The 20,202-nt window shown below is 36.4% G+C and overlaps 2 protein-coding genes across 2 annotated transcripts in view; one reads left to right on the top strand and one right to left on the bottom strand.

The window, feature by feature from the left end:
• Nucleotides 1–20,202, top strand: part of CCDC169 (coiled-coil domain containing 169) — a 53,379-nt gene that overhangs the window by 27,487 nt on the left and 5,690 nt on the right. Inside the window, 3 exon segments of the mRNA XM_045978582.1 lie at nt 7,272–7,370; nt 7,593–7,646; nt 14,432–14,508. Of these exon segments, the coding sequence (XP_045834538.1) occupies nt 7,272–7,370; nt 7,593–7,646; nt 14,432–14,508 (230 nt within the window).
• Nucleotides 12,466–13,401, bottom strand: LOC123925313 (homeobox protein NANOG-like). The gene has a single exon (XM_045978581.1). The coding sequence runs from the start codon at nt 13,399–13,401 to the stop codon at nt 12,466–12,468; it is 936 nt and encodes a 311-aa protein (XP_045834537.1).

The raw sequence follows: 20,202 nt of genomic DNA, 5'->3' as shown, positions 1-20,202 counted from the left end.
GTACATTCTATGGGTTTAGAAAATGTATAACAACATATATCCATCCCTGTAATCTAATAAGGAGTATTTTTAGTGCCCTAAAAATCCTCTGTGCTCCACGTGTTCCTTCCCACTATCCACCCCAACCTCTGGCAACCACTAATCTTTTTATTGTCTGCATAGTTTTGCCTCTTCCAGAATGTCATATAGATGTAGTCGTACGGTATATAACCTTTTCAGATCGGCTTCTTTCATTTAGTAATATGCATTTAAGATTCCTCCGTGTTTTTTCATGCCTTTATAGTTCATTTGTTTTTAGTGCTGAATAATATTTCACTGTCTGGGTGTATCACAGTTCATTTATCCATCCACATACTGAAGGGCATCTTGGTTACTTCCAAGTTTTAGCTATGAATAAAGCTTCTATACACAGCCATATGCGGGTTTTTGTAGGGACATAAGTTTCAACTCCTTTGAGCAAATACCAAGGAGTGCAATCACAGGATCATATGGTAAGAGTATGTTTAGTTTTGTAAGAAACTGCCAGACTGTCTTCTTCTTTTTTTATTTTTATTTTTTTGAAATATTTTATTTATTTATTTGAGAGAGAGAGAACAAGCAGGGGGAGGAGCAGAGGGAGAGAGACAAGCAGACTCCATGCAGAGCCTGACTCAGGGCTTGATCCCTTAACCCTGAGATCATGACCTGAGCAGAAATCAAGAGTCCTACCCTTAACTGACTGAGCCACCCAGGCACCCCTGCCAGACTGTCTTCTAAAGAAGCTGTACCATTTTGCATTCGCACCAGCATTATATGACAGTTTCTATTGCTCCACATCCTCATTGGCATTTGGTACTTTCACTGTTGTGGATTTTGGCCATTTTTATAGATGAGTATTGGTATCTCCTTGTTGTTTTAATTTGCATTTCCCTGATGACATATGATGTGGAGCATTTTCTCATATGCTTATTTTTCTTTTTTTTTTTAAGATTTTATTTATTTATTTGACAGACAGAGATCACAAGTAGGCAAAGAGGCAGGCAGAGAGAGAGGGGGAAGCAGGCTCCCTCCCAAGCGAGAGCCTGATGCAGGACCCTGGGATTATGACCTGAGCTGAAGGTAGAGGCTTTAATGCACTGAGCCACCCAGGCGCCCCTCATGTGCTTATTTTTCATCTGTATATCTTCTTTTATGTATTTGTTAAGAGCTTTGGCCCATTTTTAAATCAGATTGTTTGTTGTTGAGTTTTAAGGGTTCTTTGTGTATTTTAGGTAACAGTCCATTATCCGATGTGTGTTTTGCAAGTATTTTCTCCCAGTATGTGGTTAATCTTCTAATTCTGTTGGCATTGTCTTTCACGGAGCAGAGTTTTTAATTTTAATGAAGATCAGCTTATTTATTATTTCTTTTATGAATAGTGCATTTGGTGTTGTATCTAAAAAAATCACCATACCAAAGATCATCTAAGTTTTCTCTTATGTCATCTTATGATGTTATATATCAGGAGTTATATATTTTTGCATTTCATTTTATTATTTTTTAAGATTTCATTTATTTATTTATCTGAGAGAGCGAGAGAGATGAGTGGGGGCATGGAGAAGTAGGCTCCCCACTGAGCAGGGAGCCTGATGGCTGGGCTTGATCCTAGGATCCTGGGATCATGACCTGAGCTGAAGGCCGCACTTAACCAACTGAGCCACCCATGCGCCCCTAGTTTTTCATTTTACATTTAGGTCTGTGATCCACTTTGGATTAATTTTTATGAAGGGCATGGCTTAGATTCGTTTGTTTGCATGTGGATGTCCAGTTATTCTGCACCATTTGTTGAAGAAACTATCTTTGCTCTGTGGCATTGCCTTTGTTCTTTTGCGGAAAAAAACATTTGAAAAAAGATCTATTTGTTCTGGGTGGTCTATTTCTGGGCTTTCTGTTCTATTTATATATCTATCCTTTTGTTAATAGCAATCTTGATTACTATAGCTTTTTGGTAAGTCTTGAAGTTGGTAAACATCGGTCCTCCAATTTTTTTTCTTTTTCAATGTCATATTGGCTCTTTGAGTTTTTTACTTCTATAAACTTTAGAATAAGTTCATCAAATATCCATAACATGTTGGGATTTTGATTGAGATTGCATTGAATCTATAGATTATGTTGGGAAGAACTGACATCTTGATAATAAAAAGACATCTTGAGTCTTCCTATCTATGAACATGGAATATCTTTTCCATTTATTTAGTTCTTTGATTTTGTTCATCATAGTTTTTTAGTTATCCTTATCCAGATCTTACCCATATCTTTTTAGATATATATCTAAGTATTTCCTTTTGGGGGTGCTAATGTAAATGATATTGTGTGTTTTTTTATAAAATTTCTAAATTCTACTTGTTCATTGCCAGTATATAGGAAAACAATTGATTTTCATATATTAACCTTGTTATATATTCCATATATATTCCATATATAACAAGGTTGTCATTTGGCAATCTTGTTATAATCACTTATTAGTTCCAGAGTTTGTTGTTGATTATTTTGGGTATTCCACATGGATGATCATGTTATCTGCAAACATAGTTTTTTTTTTTAATCTTCCTTCCCAGTCTATACACATTTTATTTCCTTTTCTTGCCTTATTGTATTAGCAAGGACTTTCAGTGTGATGTTGTAAGAAGTGGTGAGAAGGGTCATCCTTGCCTTGTTCCATCTGATCTCAGTGGGAAAGCTTCAAGATTCTAACCATTAAGTGTGGTATTATAGTTGTTGTTCTTCTTTAAGATATTCTTTATCAAGTGAAGAAAGTTCCTCTCTATTCCTAGTTTACTGCGAGTTTTTGGTATAACTGGGTGTTAGATTTTGTCAATTGCCTTTTCTGCATCTATTGATATGATCACGTGATTTTTTTAGTCCGTTGATATGATAAATTCCATTAATTGAGGCCTTTTTTTTTTTATGCTTGCCTTATTACCATGAGGTTGCCCCAATGAACCACCCCACTTTCCCGAGTTATGGCATAATACCAGAGTATAGCGCATCTAAAATTCAACTAGGCAGCAGGCTCAAGGAAGAAAAGTGAGAGGGGTCCCAGGAATTCTACTTGTGGGAGTAGTCCAAAGGCTAACCAAAGAAAATAAAATACTTTGTGTTTCTATACTGAATCTAGGGGAAACAAACAAGCACAAAGCTAGAGATGGTGTGTTATAGGCCAGAAGGATAAGAAATCAAGATGTTAAAGGTGAACGTGGTTATAAAGAAAGTCAGAACAAGCAAGGGGTCCACATCTGATATGAAGTTTCAGCTTAATAACATTTTCCATATATATCTACAAGTTTATGAAACTAGTATGTTGCCATTTTTTGTTGGATGGATTTACAAATTTGTTTATTTATTTATTTATTTATTTAGATTTATTTATTTGACAGAGAGAGAGATCACAAGTAGGCAGAGAGGGAGGGGGAAGCAGACTCCTCACCGAGCAGGGAGCTTAATGTGGGGCTCTATCCCAGGACCCTGAGATCATGACCTGAGCAGAAAGCAAAGGCTTAAGACACTGAGCCACCTAGGTGCCCCCAATTTTATTTATTTAGAAATAACTTCAAACTTACAGGAAAAAATGCAAGAATAGTGCAAGAAACTTCTGTTTTCAAGAACCGTTTTAGAGTAAGTTGCTATCACTTCTAACTAGAATCCACAAGGACTTTCTCCTACGCAATCATAATGTAGCCATCAAAATCAAGAAATTAGCACGGATTCTTCACTGCTCATACAGTTTCATCAGTTGTCCCAATAACGTTCTTTATACAAATGGGCCCTATTCAGGATCATATATTGCATTTAGTTGTCATGTGCTTTAGTGACCTAAATCAAAATAATTTTTCATTGATGGGGAACAGACTTTCTCCATATCTATCTATCTACCTATCTATCTCAAATCATTACATTGTACATTTTACGTCTTACGTTGTAATTTACGTCTTTTACGTTGTAATTGTACATCTTAAAATTTTAATTGTTAGACCCCAGTAAAGCTGGGGAAAAATAGTTTTTCAGATTTTCTTTGACTTTCAACCTTGACACTTTTAAAGATTACTTGCTAAACATTTTGTAGAATATCCTAGTATGTGTGTTTAATGAGTCCTTATCATTAAATGCTAATTATACATTTTTTTGTAAGAATGCCACATAACTCAAATTGTGTTCTTATTTTATCCAGTCAATTGAGAGGTTATTTCAACTTGCCTCATAATTGTTAACATTAACTTTGATCACTTAATTAAGAAGATGTCTGTCATCTCCATTGCAGTTATTCTTTTTCCCTTTGTAATTAGAAGGCATTTTATGGGGAAGTATTTTGACAGTATGTAAATATCCTATTCCATATTGACTTTCATCCACTATTTTAGCATCTATTGATATTTTTGGTTGGTAATTACTATCATGTCCATGACTTTCACTATTTATTAGTCAATCTACTATGGAGAAAATCTTTCTTTTCTATTTATTTATTTATTTATTTATTTATTTATTTGAAATAAATACTCATGGATTTCTATAATATAACTTTATGTTACATACTTTTATATAATTTTTAGCATTATTATCTAATTTGATACTCAGATTTTCCCAGCTTTAGTATGTTGCCATTTTTAACTTAACACTTTTTAATTTAGGGATTCCTAATGAAATCTTTTATACAGTTTATTTTATAATTCATAGTGTTTGAGTACAAAATTATTGAAGAACTATTAGTGAAGTAGAATGGTGCTTTAAAAAATGAGCTTAATTATAATGGTTCTCATTTTGGCCAAGATTTTTTTGGTTATAGAATTCAGAAGGGAGATAGTGTATGTAGTAGGCTCTCAGGCCTGAGCTCTGTTAGTAAAAAATTTTTAAAGATTCCTATAGTTCATTGTTTGACATATTCACTCTTACATGACCCTATCTTACAAACCCATACTCTTCTTCCCATGTACAAAATTCCTAAAATATTCCCACTTAATGAAATCCAAATGTCCCTTGCAAAATTAGAAATCTATGCTTGGTACCATTAAAGCATTGAGTTTATTGGGATATAAGTTGTGTAAAGTTGTAGAAAGTGGTTTTAGTAAAACTGAGCTTGAGGTGTCAAACAAATGTTAAGAATAGGCACAGATTTAGATTTGGATGTGATATTTATTATCAGAGAAGTGATAGCTTATAATCGAAGTGAATGGATAAGAAGTATATAGAAGGAGATCTCAGGAGGTGGGAGATTGATTGAGTGATTGATTTTAAAGATTTTATTTATTTCTTTGACAGAGAGATAGGGAGAGCAGGAACACAAGCAGGTAGAATGGGAGAGGGAGAAGCAGGCCTCTTGCCTGAATTTTACCTATTTCGTATGATTTCTTCTATGAGTTTCTAGAGTTTTGGGTTATATCTCACTCAGGTCATCTTTAATATAAAAATAACTTGTATTCCAGTAGTTTGTTGATAAGCTAATTTCTTTTAAAACTTAGAGTGCATTTTCCCATTGAAACAATATTAAAATGAGTAGGTTCTTTCTCTTTTACATTTATAAAAATGTATTTAACAAATGATGTAACTAAGCCATATTACTATGGTTATAGTATATACCATATATATGGTAGACTAAGCTTGAAATTATCCTAGCAAGGATCTATACAGCAAAATTTTGAACTACTTTCATCACTCTTTGATTATTTCTTCAAAAAACGTTCATGCTTGAGCAGTGGTTTATTTCATAAGGGTTTAATTTTCTATAAGATAAGTCAGTTTAACCTCTTAAATTTATGGGGCTTTCATGGACTTTCTTCTGGAGCAGGTTTTTATTTGGGAAGGGAGACTGAAAGCCCATTTATGACACCAGTGCATGGTTTTCAAAGACAAATAAGACCTGCCTGTGAAATATCACCCAGTTATGTTTTAATGGTAATCAAATATGTATAGTGGAGAAATGTCATTTGTATTATCACTGATGTTATTTTTAGAGACAAGAACTTGCTTGTTTCAGCTGACCTAATTATCCTATTGATACAATTTTTTATATTCTAGTAAGTATTAACAAGTATCTAGGAGAGAATAAGTTTTTAGAGAATTAGCTATTTTTTAGGAGGAGGTTATGAGCTCTAAAATATCTTGCAGTTTTGCTTTGTGGAGATTTAAATCAGCTGCTTCTGTTTTTCTTTAAATGTTTCTTTTAATAACTTCAGTGACCTAAATCATGACCAACAAGTGTTATGTAGAATTCAGTCTGGAGAGTTTTTTTAATGTTAATGAGGTAATGTGTAAGAATACGAGAAAAAATTGGAGTTACTGCAAATAATTAGTTATTGGTTTAGGGATTAAAGTTTTAAACCACACTGCTATAATGCAGTATTTTTCTGGCATTTGGCTAAACCTCTACTCAGCTTCAGCTATTTGTGATGAATGACATTTGGCTTGAGGTCTTAGTTTCCAGAACTGTCCTACTCTGCAATATTTTTTCAATTTTCCTGGTCATCAACTATTTATTTGTCTGTTCTTTTCTATTGTACTGTTGTTACACTGGTACCAGTCATATGAAAAATATATAATAATATTGTTTAGCATTTGTCACCTTTGGAGTCAGATTACCTGGGTTCTTTTTTTTTTTAAATATTTCATTTTTGAGTAATCTCTACATCCAACATGGGGCTTGAGATCCAGAGTCTCATGGTCCAATGACTGAGCCAGCCAGGCACCCCAAAATACCTGGGTTCTAATTCCAGTTCTACCATTTATTAGCTGTGTGTCTTTGGACCAGTTACTTAACATCTAATAGATGCAATTTTCTCAACAGTAAAATGGAAATAAATATACTAGCCATCTTCATGGTTTTTATGAGGATTAAATGAAATCGTTTGTGGAAAGCACTTAGCACAAGTACTGACTTGGAATATTGTTAAGGTTAAATAAATATTGTAATTATTATTATTGTTATTACTTAAAAAGTACATTTTTTTAAAAGATTTTATTTATTTATTTGACAGACAGAGATCACAAGTAGGCAGAGAAGCAGGCAGAGCGAGAGGAGGAAGCAGGCTCCTTGCTGAGCAGAGAGCCCCATGTGGGACTCTATCCCAGGACTCTGAGATCATGACCTGAGCAGAAGGCAGAGGCTCTAACCCACTGAGCCACCCAGGCACCACTTAAAAAGTACGTATTATAGAATTTGAAGTCACGGAATGTTATGAGGTAAAGGCATTTGCCAGTGAAGAAATTTCTTACTATTATTTAGAATATGAGTTCATGTAAAAATTTACTATTTTTACTTTCAGGAATACGTAAATACATTACTTAAACAGCTAGAAAAAGAGAAGAGAAGCCTTGAAAATCAAGTGAAAGACTGTGCACTGAGACTGGAACAAGAATCAAGGGTTTGTTTTTATTCTATACTAGACATTTCTTTGTAACTGCCATTACTTTTAGTATGTTATCTACAAACCTACTATATTATTATCACAAAATACTTACAAAACTATTTCCTATACTATTTTTAAAAACAGCGTAGAAACATAAACTTGACTTAGGAATAGTCTTGCTAGTATCGCAAATCCTCTCTGATGTTGGATTCTTTACCTTTGTATTTTTTCCTGTAGGCTTACCACGAGACCAACGATGAGCGCTGTAGGTACCTAGCTGAAATGTCTCGGGTAACTTTTCTTGTCTTACTTCTAAATTTTAAGAGTTTTCTCCTACTGTAAATTACATTTTTCGCTTTTCTAGGCTTTTGATTGGTTTGGCTTGGTATACAAACATACATTGGAATTATGGGGAAAAAATCCACCAAGTTTCTAAATATGAAAGGTAAAAGGAAAATTTATGGGTTTTATAAAAGGGGAAAAAGGAGATAAAATTTGCCCAGATTAAGGGAATATTTTGCATACTTGCTTCCTTAGTTATCCTTTTAGTTTGATCTATAATTTCTAGAATTCAAACAAATAAGCAGTTATCCCTCTGCTATCATGAAATTCATGGCATTTTGTGTCATAATTATGCACAGCGAGGTCTAAGACAGATACAGCCCTGCTATTACTAGAAAGGTTGTATTTACGATACAGGATAGGAAAGTGTGTACATACATATGACAGGACAGGAAAGTGATCAGTAAATTATGGATGATGTACATATTTTCCAGAGTTTTTTATTTGCCTTTCAGTTTTAGTTATGATGATGTTAGTATTACTGAGTTTTTGTTTTGATGTTATCAGAGTTATCTTTTATTTATGGCTTCTGATATCGTAGTTTAAAAAGTCTTCATTGCAATATTTCATAACATTTATCACATCTTTTTTTAGTACTTGGCTAAATATTTTACATTTATTTAATCCTTGTTAATTTTATTTTGATATATATTTTAAAATCAGTATCTGAGTTTAGTTTTCAATGCACACTATCTACATGGAAGTGTCCAGAGAGCAGTTGGATATATGAATCTCAGGGTAGAAAAGATAAAAATGGGAGATACGTCTCTCCCATTATTAGCATATAAATAGTAAATGAAGCCATTTGAATGAATGAAATGCTTCAGGGAGAATATACAGGGTGAAAAGAAAAGATAGTTTAGAATATAGCTCTGAAGAGTTTCAACCATGATAGTCAGGGGAGGTAGACCCAAAAAGAAGGATGGAGTCTTCAGGACATTAACTAGGTGAGGCAAGGAAGTAGAAGACCTTGAGGGCTTGGTTTGCCATAAAGAAAGTCTGCTAATTACTAATCTGGCATTTTCAGCAGATTCATGAGAGGATTGAGAGGAAGGGAGTTAGGATTGGGGCTTGGAGCTGATAAGGAGATGTATAGAACAATTTGGGAGTGAAAGTCAGGGCAGTGGTGAATAAAGGGAGGCCCGGACTTCTAGGAGTGACGAAGATTAAGTTAGGAAATTGAGACAAAATAGAATCAATCCTTGTAGTCTCTTACTTGTAAAACAGTCAGTTCACACGTGATGGTTCCTGGATACTCAGTTGGCATCAATACTCCTGCAGCACAGGCACCCTCCTGCCTTTCCTCAGACCATGACTCCACCTGCAGTTTGCTGCTTTTTGTGCATGCTAATTCCGCTTCCTTCCAGTTCTAGCATAAATGCTAACTGCTTTACAAGATGTGGTTTGAGGAAAGACCACAGATTTTGGAGTCATTTAAATTTGGATTTAAATCCCAGCTTGGTACTTAATTGTAATGTGACCTTTTGGGGCCTAATTTCTTTCCTTCTTGGTAGAATGGGAAATAATAGTATTGCCTTGCAGGGGATTTGTGAGCATTTAGAGATGTAATGTATGTAAAGTGCTAAGTAAAATGCCTAGCCATAAATATGTTCTAAATTCTAGGAAACGGTGAACATTATTTTCCTGTTTTCTTTCCTGATCTCCCTAGCCTCTCTCTCTGTGACAGGGGCATTAGAATTTCTAGTTGCTTCAGCCTTCCTCCTTTGCCTTTGTTTGTCTGAAAAATTGACTTAGGTGGAATAGGTTCTACTCTGATTATACAGGATCACTCAGCATATAATCAAAGCCTATTTTAACAGCTTCCCAGGAAGATGTAATCCTGTTCCCCAGTATAAATGTTAATAAGGATTTTCACTCTAGAATGAATTGTTAATCGTTGTAGTCAAAGATGGTTCTGACCTGTGGATATTAGGGTGACTGGAAAGGTCAACAGATGATCTGCAGTTCTTTCCATGCTGAATACATAAATAATTGATTCTTAGGTAGATAACTAGAGCTATTTGCTGAGGCTGCTGTTTATACTTCTGCTGTCTTCACTGTTTTGAATGAAATTGTGTGTTTCCATATCACAGAGTTTTTCTAATTTATGCAGTATGTATACAGTACAGACACTGAGGTTTTGGGTTTTTTTTTAAAGGTTTTTTTTAATTTGTTTGTTTGTTTTTAATTTGACAGACAGATCACAAATAGGCAGAGAGGGAGGCAGAGAGAGAGAGGAAGGGAAGAAGGCTCTCTGCCGAACAGAGAGCCCGATGCGGGGCTCGATCCCAGGACCCCGGGATCATGAACTGAGCCGAAGGTAGAGGCTTTAACCCACTGAGCCACCCAGATGCCCCCAGACATTGAGTTTTATGATACATAGGTTTATTGCTTTAAAGTCAGGCAGAAAGTCTGTGTAGAACTTGTAACACATAATAAACTTAAGTTCTGTTTCCATAAACATAGAACTTTGTCAGTAGATCTGAGATATTGTTGAATATAATGTTTTGGTTTACAGATAATGAACCTGAGGCTGTTCTGTTTCATTGTCAGGCAATTCTAATTATTAGAATTGTTAAAGCATCATATGATGCTCTTTATTCTCCTTCCTTAAACCATATTGATTTTGGTTTCTTCCTCTGAATAACACAGAATAATTCTATACATTTCCTATGTGACAGCTTCTCAAGATATGAAACCAACTCTTAAGTGATTCCATAGTTTTTCCCCTAAGCTAAAATATTAAATTACCACAGAAGTTACACTAGCAATTCCTTACATCATAGGTTCCAGACTATCCAGCTATTTCTGTTGTCTTTTTGGACAAATCTATTTTATTATTGTTTGTTTGAAAATAGAGCTCCCCAGATTTACTTTTATTTTCTTCTTAAAATATTTTATTTATTTATCAGAGAGAGTGGGAAAGAGAGAGAGAGAGAGAGCATGAGCAGGGGGAGGGGCAGAAGGAGAAGCTGACTTCTTGACGGGCAGGGCTTCAGATGGGGGTCTCTATCCGGGGACTCTAGGATCATGATCCAAGCTAAAGGCAGACGTTTAACTGACTGAGCCACCCAGGAACACTAGAGTTCTCCAGATTTAAATCTAGACTTTAAATATAATCTCAACAGCATAGCTATTAAAATCTTGCCCCCACCCTACTCAATTTTTTTTTCCTCTGCTGCCTGAGCAATCATTCTGGAATGTAGATGTGGTGTTGTTCCCTGTTTTTTTTTTTTTTTTTTTTTTAAGGATTATTTATTTATTTGAAGGAGGGAGAGGTAGAGAGAGAAAATTCCCAAGCAGACTCCCCGCTGAGCATGGAGCTGACTTGGGGCTGGATCCCAGGGACCCTGAGATCATGACCTGAGCCAAAATCAAGAGTTGGGCACTTAACTGACTGAGCAACCCAGGCACCCCAGTGATGTTCCCCATTTAAAGCCTTCAGTGACTTTGCATTGTCCAGGGGATTTCAGCAAATTTCAGTGTAGTCTACAAGGTCCTTTCCAACACCCAGTGCCTGCCTTTCCAGCTGTGTCAATACTCACACCCTGTACTGCAGCCAGACCAATGATATATGTGGTCCCTGCATATGTCATGCTGTCTTATTCTTGTAGGCCCTTCCTGTTTTTTTCTGCCTGGAATGTCCTTTCCCTAGCTCTTAATTGGCTACTCTTCCAGGCCCCTGATGGCTTGAACTAGCATCTGCTTTATGCTTACAAAGCACCTGTGCAAACCTCTGCCAAAACAGTGAATTGTACAATCTATTTATCGTGCTCCAATAGATTGTAAGAACTATGACTTATCTTTGTGCCCTGGTGCTAAACTAGAGGTGGCACCTAGTGGATGCTCCCTAGTGTTTGCTGAGTGAATAAATGAATGAATTCCATCTTCTGGTCCAGTGTGCCCAAAATTGTCCCACTTAGCAAAGATGCTCTAACATCTTCACAAAGATGCTCATCTCTTCCTCCAAAATAAAGCAGAAACCAACTTTTATTTTACCCCCCTCTTAATCAAACTACTACCTCAGCTTTCCTTTTCTCAGTCAAACTTCATGCAAGGGTGAATATACTCACTGCCTTGCTTTTAATCTTTGACCTCTTTCAAATTTCTGACCCCCAGCACAGGGCTCTGGCACAGTTTACTTTTTAATAGCCAAACATAAGACTTCTTTTCAAGCCTCCTGGTAGTGTAGACATCTCTTAGGAATTTCACATTGCTAACCATGCTCACTTTTTTTTTTTTTAAAGTGGGTATTTTTATTTATTTGTACTTAAACCTATCCAACCAGCCAAACTGGTACTATTATCATGATATGTTAAAAATACAAAACATCTTTCTACAAATACTAGAATTAACAGTTCTAGTAAAACTTCGCAAGGAGCAGAGGAAATCAATGAAGCACATTGTAGTTTTACCCTTCACCATTAAAAATTAAGGTTGTTAACAAGAAAGCCTCACAATCTCAGAAAATACCATTATCCTTTATCACATGTCTTTGTATCTTTACTTCCTATTCTTGAGGTTAGATTCTAGAGCCTGAAGATACACCAGTAGGACTGTATCCAGTTATCTACAGTCAGAAACACCTGTTCCATGTTGTGCACAGCCAATGCTACTGAGAGCTTTGACTCCAATCAAACCCCCTCAAAAGGTACAGTAAGAATAATGGGAAACACAATATTAAGGCAAAGATACAGGACTCTAAAAGACAAAGCCTAGGAGACGTGATACAGTCATTGCCCAAACCAAGATCGAGTAATACTCGTCGTCACACATCTTCAGGCTGTATGTTCACAGAGTAATTTGGGAACAAATCCATGATTTGCTGGGTACTGAAATACTTAGCGGACTGCTGTATTACACTATAGCTTTCCCCAGAAGTTTCTAAGAGGGACTCCAAATCACTGACGGAATTTTGCTGGAACTGGATCTGGGGTTGCAGGGATTCCTCTCCACAGCTGTGGAGCTGACTGTTCCAAGCTTGGGGGCACCAGGTCTGACTGGTCCAGGAGTGATTGCTCCAAGACTGGCCGTTCCAGGAGTGGTTGCTCCAAGATTGGCTGTTCCAGGTCTGGTTGCTCCAATTCGGGTTATTCCAGGTCTGGCTGCTGCTCCATATTGGAAGGTTTCCAGAAGTGTTCATCAGGTGTCCCTGGTGGTAGGAGTAGAAGGCTGGGTATTCCGTGGCTGCCGTGCTATTCTGAGTCACACTCTTGCTCTCCTTTGGCCAGTGGTTTTTCTGCCACCTTTTACATTTCATTCTCTGGTTCGGGAACCAGGTCTTTACCTGCTTATAGCTAAGGTTCAGAATGTTGGAAAGTTCTTGCATCTGCTGGAGGCTGAGGTATTTCTGCCTCTGAAATCGATCATTGAGGACATAGAGTTGGGTCTGAGAGAATACTGTCCTGATCTTCTGTTTCTTGCCCTGGGCTGTGTCTTCCTTCCTCCCTGTTCTCTCCTTTGCAGAAGTGGGCGGTAGTTTCACCTTGGGACTGGTGGAGGAATCCGGGCTGTCCTGAACAAGCAGATCCACGGAGGAAGGAAGAGGAGAGATGGTCTCCGCGTGGGGCGTCTCCGCAGATGACATTTGTAGGGACGCATAACTTTCTTCAGGCCTGCAAACCTCAGGCATTGGAGAAGAGTCCCTAGACCCGGGCGGTCTGGGGCCAGGAGGGGACTGGGGCAGAGCTGGATCCGCACTCATGTTGGGGAGTTGAGGGTAGAGGGGGAAAAAGAGCAAGATTGTAAGGAAGGCCCGGGCTTCTGGATCAGGTGGAAGAGTCGAGATGAATAGGAAGACGTCCAGGTGTAAGAGTCATGCTCACTTTTTTAATATCACCCACCTCTTGACTTCCATGAAGTATGTTTTTCCTGGGTTTTCCTATTCTTCAAAGGATGGCATTTAGTAATTCTCCTGCCCCTTAAAAGTTGCTTTCTCAAGTTTATATCCTCAACTCTTTTACTTCTCTGTGTGTTCTTACCAAGTGATCTCATGTACTCATGTCTTCAATTGCCATCTCTAAGGTTACCAGCCTCAACTCTTCCTGTACTAGAAATTTTATTTACACCATTTATAGGAAGTCTCCACTTTTGTATCACAGAAGTATCTCAAAACAGACAAGAATGAAAATATGATCTTGTTTTTCTATTTCAATATACGTACAGCTTCTATTGTTATGTCTTTCTTAATGACAGAACATAGTATTTATATTCAGTATCTATAACAAAAACTTTTAATGGTCTTTATGCCACAAAGATGATATGATTGTCAAAATTTCCTCTATATTTATTTTAAAAATCACATGGAATGTGTGGTTGAGATGAAGGAGTTTACATAATCTTTAGAAACCTTTTAATACTGGAGAAAGCCAGGGGTGCCTGGGTGGCTCAGTGGGTTGAGCCTCTGCTTTCGACTCAGGTCATGATCTCAGGTTCCTGGGATCGAGCCCCACATCAGGCTCTCTGCTCAGAGGGGAGCCTTCTTCCCCACCTCTCTCTGCCTGCCTCTCTGCCTACTTGTGATCTCTCTCTGTCAAATAAATAAATAAATAAATAAATAAAATCTTTTTTAAAGGTACTGGAGAAAGCCAGAATTTCCCATTATTCTTTAGTTTCTCTTATGCATACCACTTAAAGGCCTGGTTAAAAAGAGTTAGTTGAGAAAGGACTGTTCCTCTTATCTCCAAAATCAGTCATGAAATAAGAGGACAAATTCTCAAATGTTTATATTTCAGGTCTCTGACTCATACCAAGTTTTTAAAAGGCAACAGATGGATCAACTGCCTAGAATGAAACAGAATCTAGTGAAAATGTAAGTCTAACTCTATCTTTCCTTCCTAATTAATTATATTTACATGTGAATGATACTGACAAAACAGGTGTCCATTATATTTTGGAAGTTCAACTTCTAGATTTTATAGCAATGATATAAAATAACAAACAGATGGTAAAAGAACTTAAAGAAATTTGTGCTCTCTACTCACTACTTACATACATTTTTGTAGATCCCAAGAATATGTTTTGTCTTCCAACATGATAAGTTCTTATTTTCTAGGCTAAAACAATACACTACCCAAGAGGAGCCTAAATCTATACCATGAACAACATAAATACAATTAAACTACCAGCCTTAACTTTTTTACTGACAAAATATTGACACTGAAATTAGTGTAAGAAAACAGTGCAGTTTAAACTGTGTTTTCCAATGCAAACAAAAATAATTCAGGATGAATAAAGAAGAGAGGAATGTTTTATGGGTTTAGGGGGTTATGTCTACACATAATTTTTCCTATTCTGTACTAAGTACAGAATAATTTGTCAGGCAATCCTTGTCTTATATAACCTTTTCTATGTAGGGGAATATATTCATATATAACAATACCAAAAAAGTAAACCAGGATATAAATTAGCAATCAATCAGAATTCTTTTGAAATACAGGCATTCAAGATATATGCAATATAGCAAGTGTTTTTGGTAGAGATTCATGGGATAGGAACATTTTGTCCAATACGTGGCTAGATGGATAAAAGTGTATTCTTCCTTGAGTAATCATAAATATTATAAGTTATAACTTATTATCCTATACATTTATATCAATAGAAATATAATGTAGTTAAAGCATTAAATTCTGGAAAATGACTTCCCTATGAAAAATATTATACCTCTGTGCTGGGGAGCCTCAAGACCAGTCCCGTATTCAGTGATTTGCTAGAACAACTCAGAAGACTCAGCATATATTTGTGCATACAGCTAAAATGTATTGCAGTCAAAGGATACAAAGAAAACTCATCAGAGGAAAAAGGCGTATGGGGAAGTTTGGAGGAAACTAGGTACAAGCTTCTAGAAGTCCTGTAGTGCGGTCACAGAGGACAGCCTCCAGACATAGGTCAAGGAACATGTGTGACAACACATGAAATTTTATCTTCTGGGGAAATTCATTAGGTACTTAGTGCCCACATTTTTTCCTGGGTTCAGTCATGTAGGTACCCTCTGCTTACTTAGCACATAACAAATTCCAGAGTTCCAGAAGGAAAATGTGTCCACAGAAACCACATTGTTTGTACAGTTTAACTACAGTAAGCCATTCTTTTTCATTTAAGGAAAGTTTTCTATCAGTTTAGGGAACTTTTTACCACTAAGTTCCCAGACACCAGCCAAGGGCCAGTCTGGCAAGAAGGCCTTTCTAAGAAGAGAAGTTTCAGACCTGCTACAGTAACTCTTTCTGCACGATCACCTACATATATATTTTTTTATTTTTACCATTTATCTTCCAATTCATATTTTTTATTTTTATATTTATCTTCCAATTATCTTTTAGAAAGATAATACTCCTTTTATTCAAATTTGCTTAAATAATGGAGAAATATTTTGAAAATACAAATAAAACTCATTCTATTCATCTATATGCACATTCTATACACATCTATACCACTAGACTATAGGTCTATTAGGGCAGTTTAGTTTTCCACTGATACTGTTGTAGGTTGGATCTCTCAGGGAGTAGATTCTGAAATGGAAATCAGCACGTAGGAAGTTTACTTGTGAACATTCTTAGAATGACTACCTTGAGGGGAAGGGAAAGAAATAGATTTGGGCAGAGAGAATAGGGCTACAGTGTAGCTGTAGTCTCATGTATCAAGCTGATTCATCAGTAAATGAAGTGTGGGCTTTTTCTTCTTCTAATGGGGTTACCTACTGTGAGAATTGGAACCCTGTTTGTCACATTCTTTCCAGGCCATGTATAAATGGTTCTCATCCACTTAACTGTCAAATTGGACAAGGTAGTACTAAAAGACACTCAAGTAGATGACCTGGATATCAAACCCATTTCTCCTTGCCCCCCGCTATATCATACCTGATGATCAGTTTCTCTTTGGGGCCCCCCAAACCATAGGTCTGAACTGAGCTGCAGGTTCTGGTGCATTAGAGGTGGATGACATGGTCTGGGATACCTGCTCAGTAAGCTTGTCTGTGCCTTCTGGAAATGCACATGCTCCATCTCAGATAGGTCTCTTCCATCTTTGGTACAGCCTAATGTTGAATACAATGCCTGGCATAAATAAATGTTTGCCAGTTTTTTAATGAATGTAGGAGTGAATAAATGGTCGTACAAATAGGAAAAAAGTTCTTCACTTTCTTGAAATATTAACAAACCAAATAACTCAAATGATAGAAACATTTCTATATACCTATAATCTTCTAAATTAGGTATGTGTAATTGGTACTACTTTAAAGTATTGTTGTTCTGAGTTATTGCCTCAACTTTGGAATTTAGTATACTTTTTGACTCAAGTTTTAGTCTTTAAACCAAGTTTTAGTGTTAAGAACCTCACAGAGGAGGATATTCTAATGGCCAATGGACTCAACACCATTACTTACTCAGTGGAATGCAAGTTAAAATTATGAGAGGCCACTACAGATTTTAAAGGTTGGTGATTCCAAGTGTCAAAGATATGAAGTGTAAATGTATGCAACCATTTTGGAATAGTGTTTAGTATTACTTTCTACACTTAGCCGATCATACACCTACTCTATAACCCAACAGTTACACTCTTAGTTGTACACCTAACAGAATGGTACATATATTACACCAAAAAAACCTGTGCAAGAATGTTCATAACAGCTTTATTCATAACAGCCATAAACCAAACTCAAATATTTATCAGTAGTAGATCGCATAAAATTTTTAAGAGATATGTATTCATAATATATATTATTCTTATATAAAAACAAATATTCATATATTTATGAATAGTAACAAATATATTATATATATGAATAATAACAACAATAAAAATAAATTTCAGCTCACACAACATCATGGATAATTATTACAGTTTTGGAAAAGATAGGCCAGAAATAAAAGAATACATATAATATGATTCTATTTATATGAGGTTCAAAGACAGGCACAACTAAACTGTGGTGTCAGAAGACAGGACAGTGGTTACCAGTGGGAAGGAGAAGGGGAATGATAATTGGGAGGAGCACAAGGTCTTCCAGTGTGATGGCAATGTTCTGTTCTGTTGCCCTGGGTGGTGGTTATATGAGTATTTGCATTATTATAATTCATGGCACTTACATATCTATTTTGTGCACTCTTTTATTATGTGTTATACTTAAAGCGGTGTTTTAGAAATCAATTTTTAGTAGCTTTTAAGGTTTGCTCTGGTTGATATTCTTACATATGCTAATGTTAAATACTGACTTTTGGAGTTTTCCTAATGTTCAGAATAAATGAGAGCATTAGAAAATACCCATAACGGGGTACCTGGGTGGCTCAGTTGATTGAGTGTCCGACTCTTGATTTCAGCTCAGATCATGATCTCAGGGTCATGAGATCAAGCCTCGCATTGGACTATGCATTGGGCACGGAGCCTGCTTAAAATTCTCTCTCCCCCGCTCTCTGCCCTTACCCCCTCCCCACCCGTGCACACCCTCTTCGTTCTCTTTTTCCTTCTCTTGAAAGAAAGAAGGAAGAAGGGAGGAAGTGAGGAAGGAAAGAAAATACCAATTTGATCGTGATATACTATTAAAAGAAATCTTTCAAAGAGGGATACTGAATATTATCTATTACATATAATACTATGGAGTCTGCTTGTCCCTCTGTCTCTTCTCCCCCGACTCATGCATGCTCTCTCTTTCTCTCAGATAAATAAATAAAATCTTTAAAAAAAAAAAAAAAAGGACAAAAATCAAGAGGTGGCTGGCTGGCTCACTGATGAAACGGGCAACACTTGATCTTGGGGTTATGAGTTCAAACCCCACACTGGGTGTAGAGTTTACTTAAAATTTTTTTTTAAAATATAGAAAAAAATAAAAATTAAAAAACAAAAAAAGAAAAAAAGCATAAATATTCAATAAAATAGAAAATAGAGAAAGTTCATCTACTAGAATGACTATAGAATGCCTCAAGTCAAAATACAAGTGTAAATATTTGTCTGGGTAATGCAGTCTGATATTTTTAAAAATAGTGAGTGTGGTAAAAGTAAGGTGGTAAATGAAAATTTGCACTGTGTTTGGAGCAGACAGATGAATCAATTTTTGCCTCTCTCACTTATTATTTAATGTGATCAGTGATGTTGAGCATTTTTTTATGTGTCTGATAACCATTTGTATGTCTTCTTTGGAGAAATGCCTATTCCTGTCTTACACCCATTTCTTAACTGTATGATTTGTTTTTTAGGTGTTGAGTTTGGTAAGTTCTTTATAGATTTTGGATACTAGCTCTTTATCCAATTTGTCATTTTTAAGTGTCTTCTTCCATTCTACAGGTTGCCTTTTAGTATTGTGGATTGTTTCCTTTGCTGTGCAGAAGATTTTTATCTTTTTTTAGAAAAATATTTTATTGGGGCGTGTGGGTGGCTCAGTGGGTTAAGCCTCTGCCTTCGGTTCAGGTCATGATCTCAGGGTCCTGGGATCGAGCCCGGCATCGGGCTCCCTGCTCAGCAGGGAGTCTGCTTCTCCCTCTGCCTCTGACCCTCCCCCTGCTTGTGCTCTCTTACATGCTCTCTCTGAAATAAATAAATAAAATTAAAAAAATATTTTATTTATTTATTTGACAGAGAAAAATCACAAGTAGGCAGAGAGGCAGGCAGAGAGAGAGAGAGGAGGAAGCAGGCTCCCTGCTGAGCAGAGAGCCCAATGTGGGCCTCGAACCCAGGATCCTGGGATCATGACCTGAGCTGAAGGCAGAGGCTTAACCCACTGAGCCACCCAGGCACCCAGAAGCTTTTTATCTTGATGAAGTCCTAATAATTCATTTTTGTTTTTGTTTCCTTTGTCTGTGGAGATACGTCTGGCAGAAGCTACTATGGCTGAGGTCAAAGAGATTGCTGTCTATGTTCTCCTCTAGGATTTTGATCGATTCCTGTCTCACATTTAGGTCTTTCATTCCATTTTTAATTTATTTTTGTGTATGGTGTAAGAAAGTGGTCCAGTTTTATTCTTCTACATGTTGTTATTCAAAATTTAGCCTTTAAAAATGAAACTCATTGCTTTTTGGTATATGCACAATGTTGCACAACCGTCACCACTATGTGCTTAAAAGAACATTTTCATCTCCCCCAAAACCCTTTTACCCTTTAGCATCATTCTCCATTCCTCCCTTACCCCAGCCTCTGGTGATCACTAATCTACTTTCTGTCTCTATAGATTTATTTCTTCTTGTTATTTCATATAAATGGAAGCAAATAGTATGTGCTCTTATGTGCCTGACTTTGTCACTTAGCATAATTTTTCAAGGTTCATTCACGTAGGAACATATATCAGTACTTTATTACTTTTTGTGGCTGAATAATATTCCAGTTCTTAGATTTGTCACATTTTGTTTGTCCATTAATCAGTTGATGGACATTTGGGTTGTTTATACCTTTTGACTGTTCTGAATAATGCTGCTATGAACATTCTTACACGAGGTTTTGTGCATATATGTTTTTAATTCTGTTGGATATATGCCTTGGAATGGAATTGCCCAGTCAATTGATAGCTGTTTTATCTTTTTAA

This window comes from Meles meles, chromosome 14 (genome assembly GCF_922984935.1).
Source record: "Meles meles chromosome 14, mMelMel3.1 paternal haplotype, whole genome shotgun sequence".
NCBI lineage: Eukaryota > Metazoa > Chordata > Mammalia > Carnivora > Mustelidae > Meles > Meles meles.
This window is presented reverse-complemented; position numbering and strand designations above follow the sequence as displayed.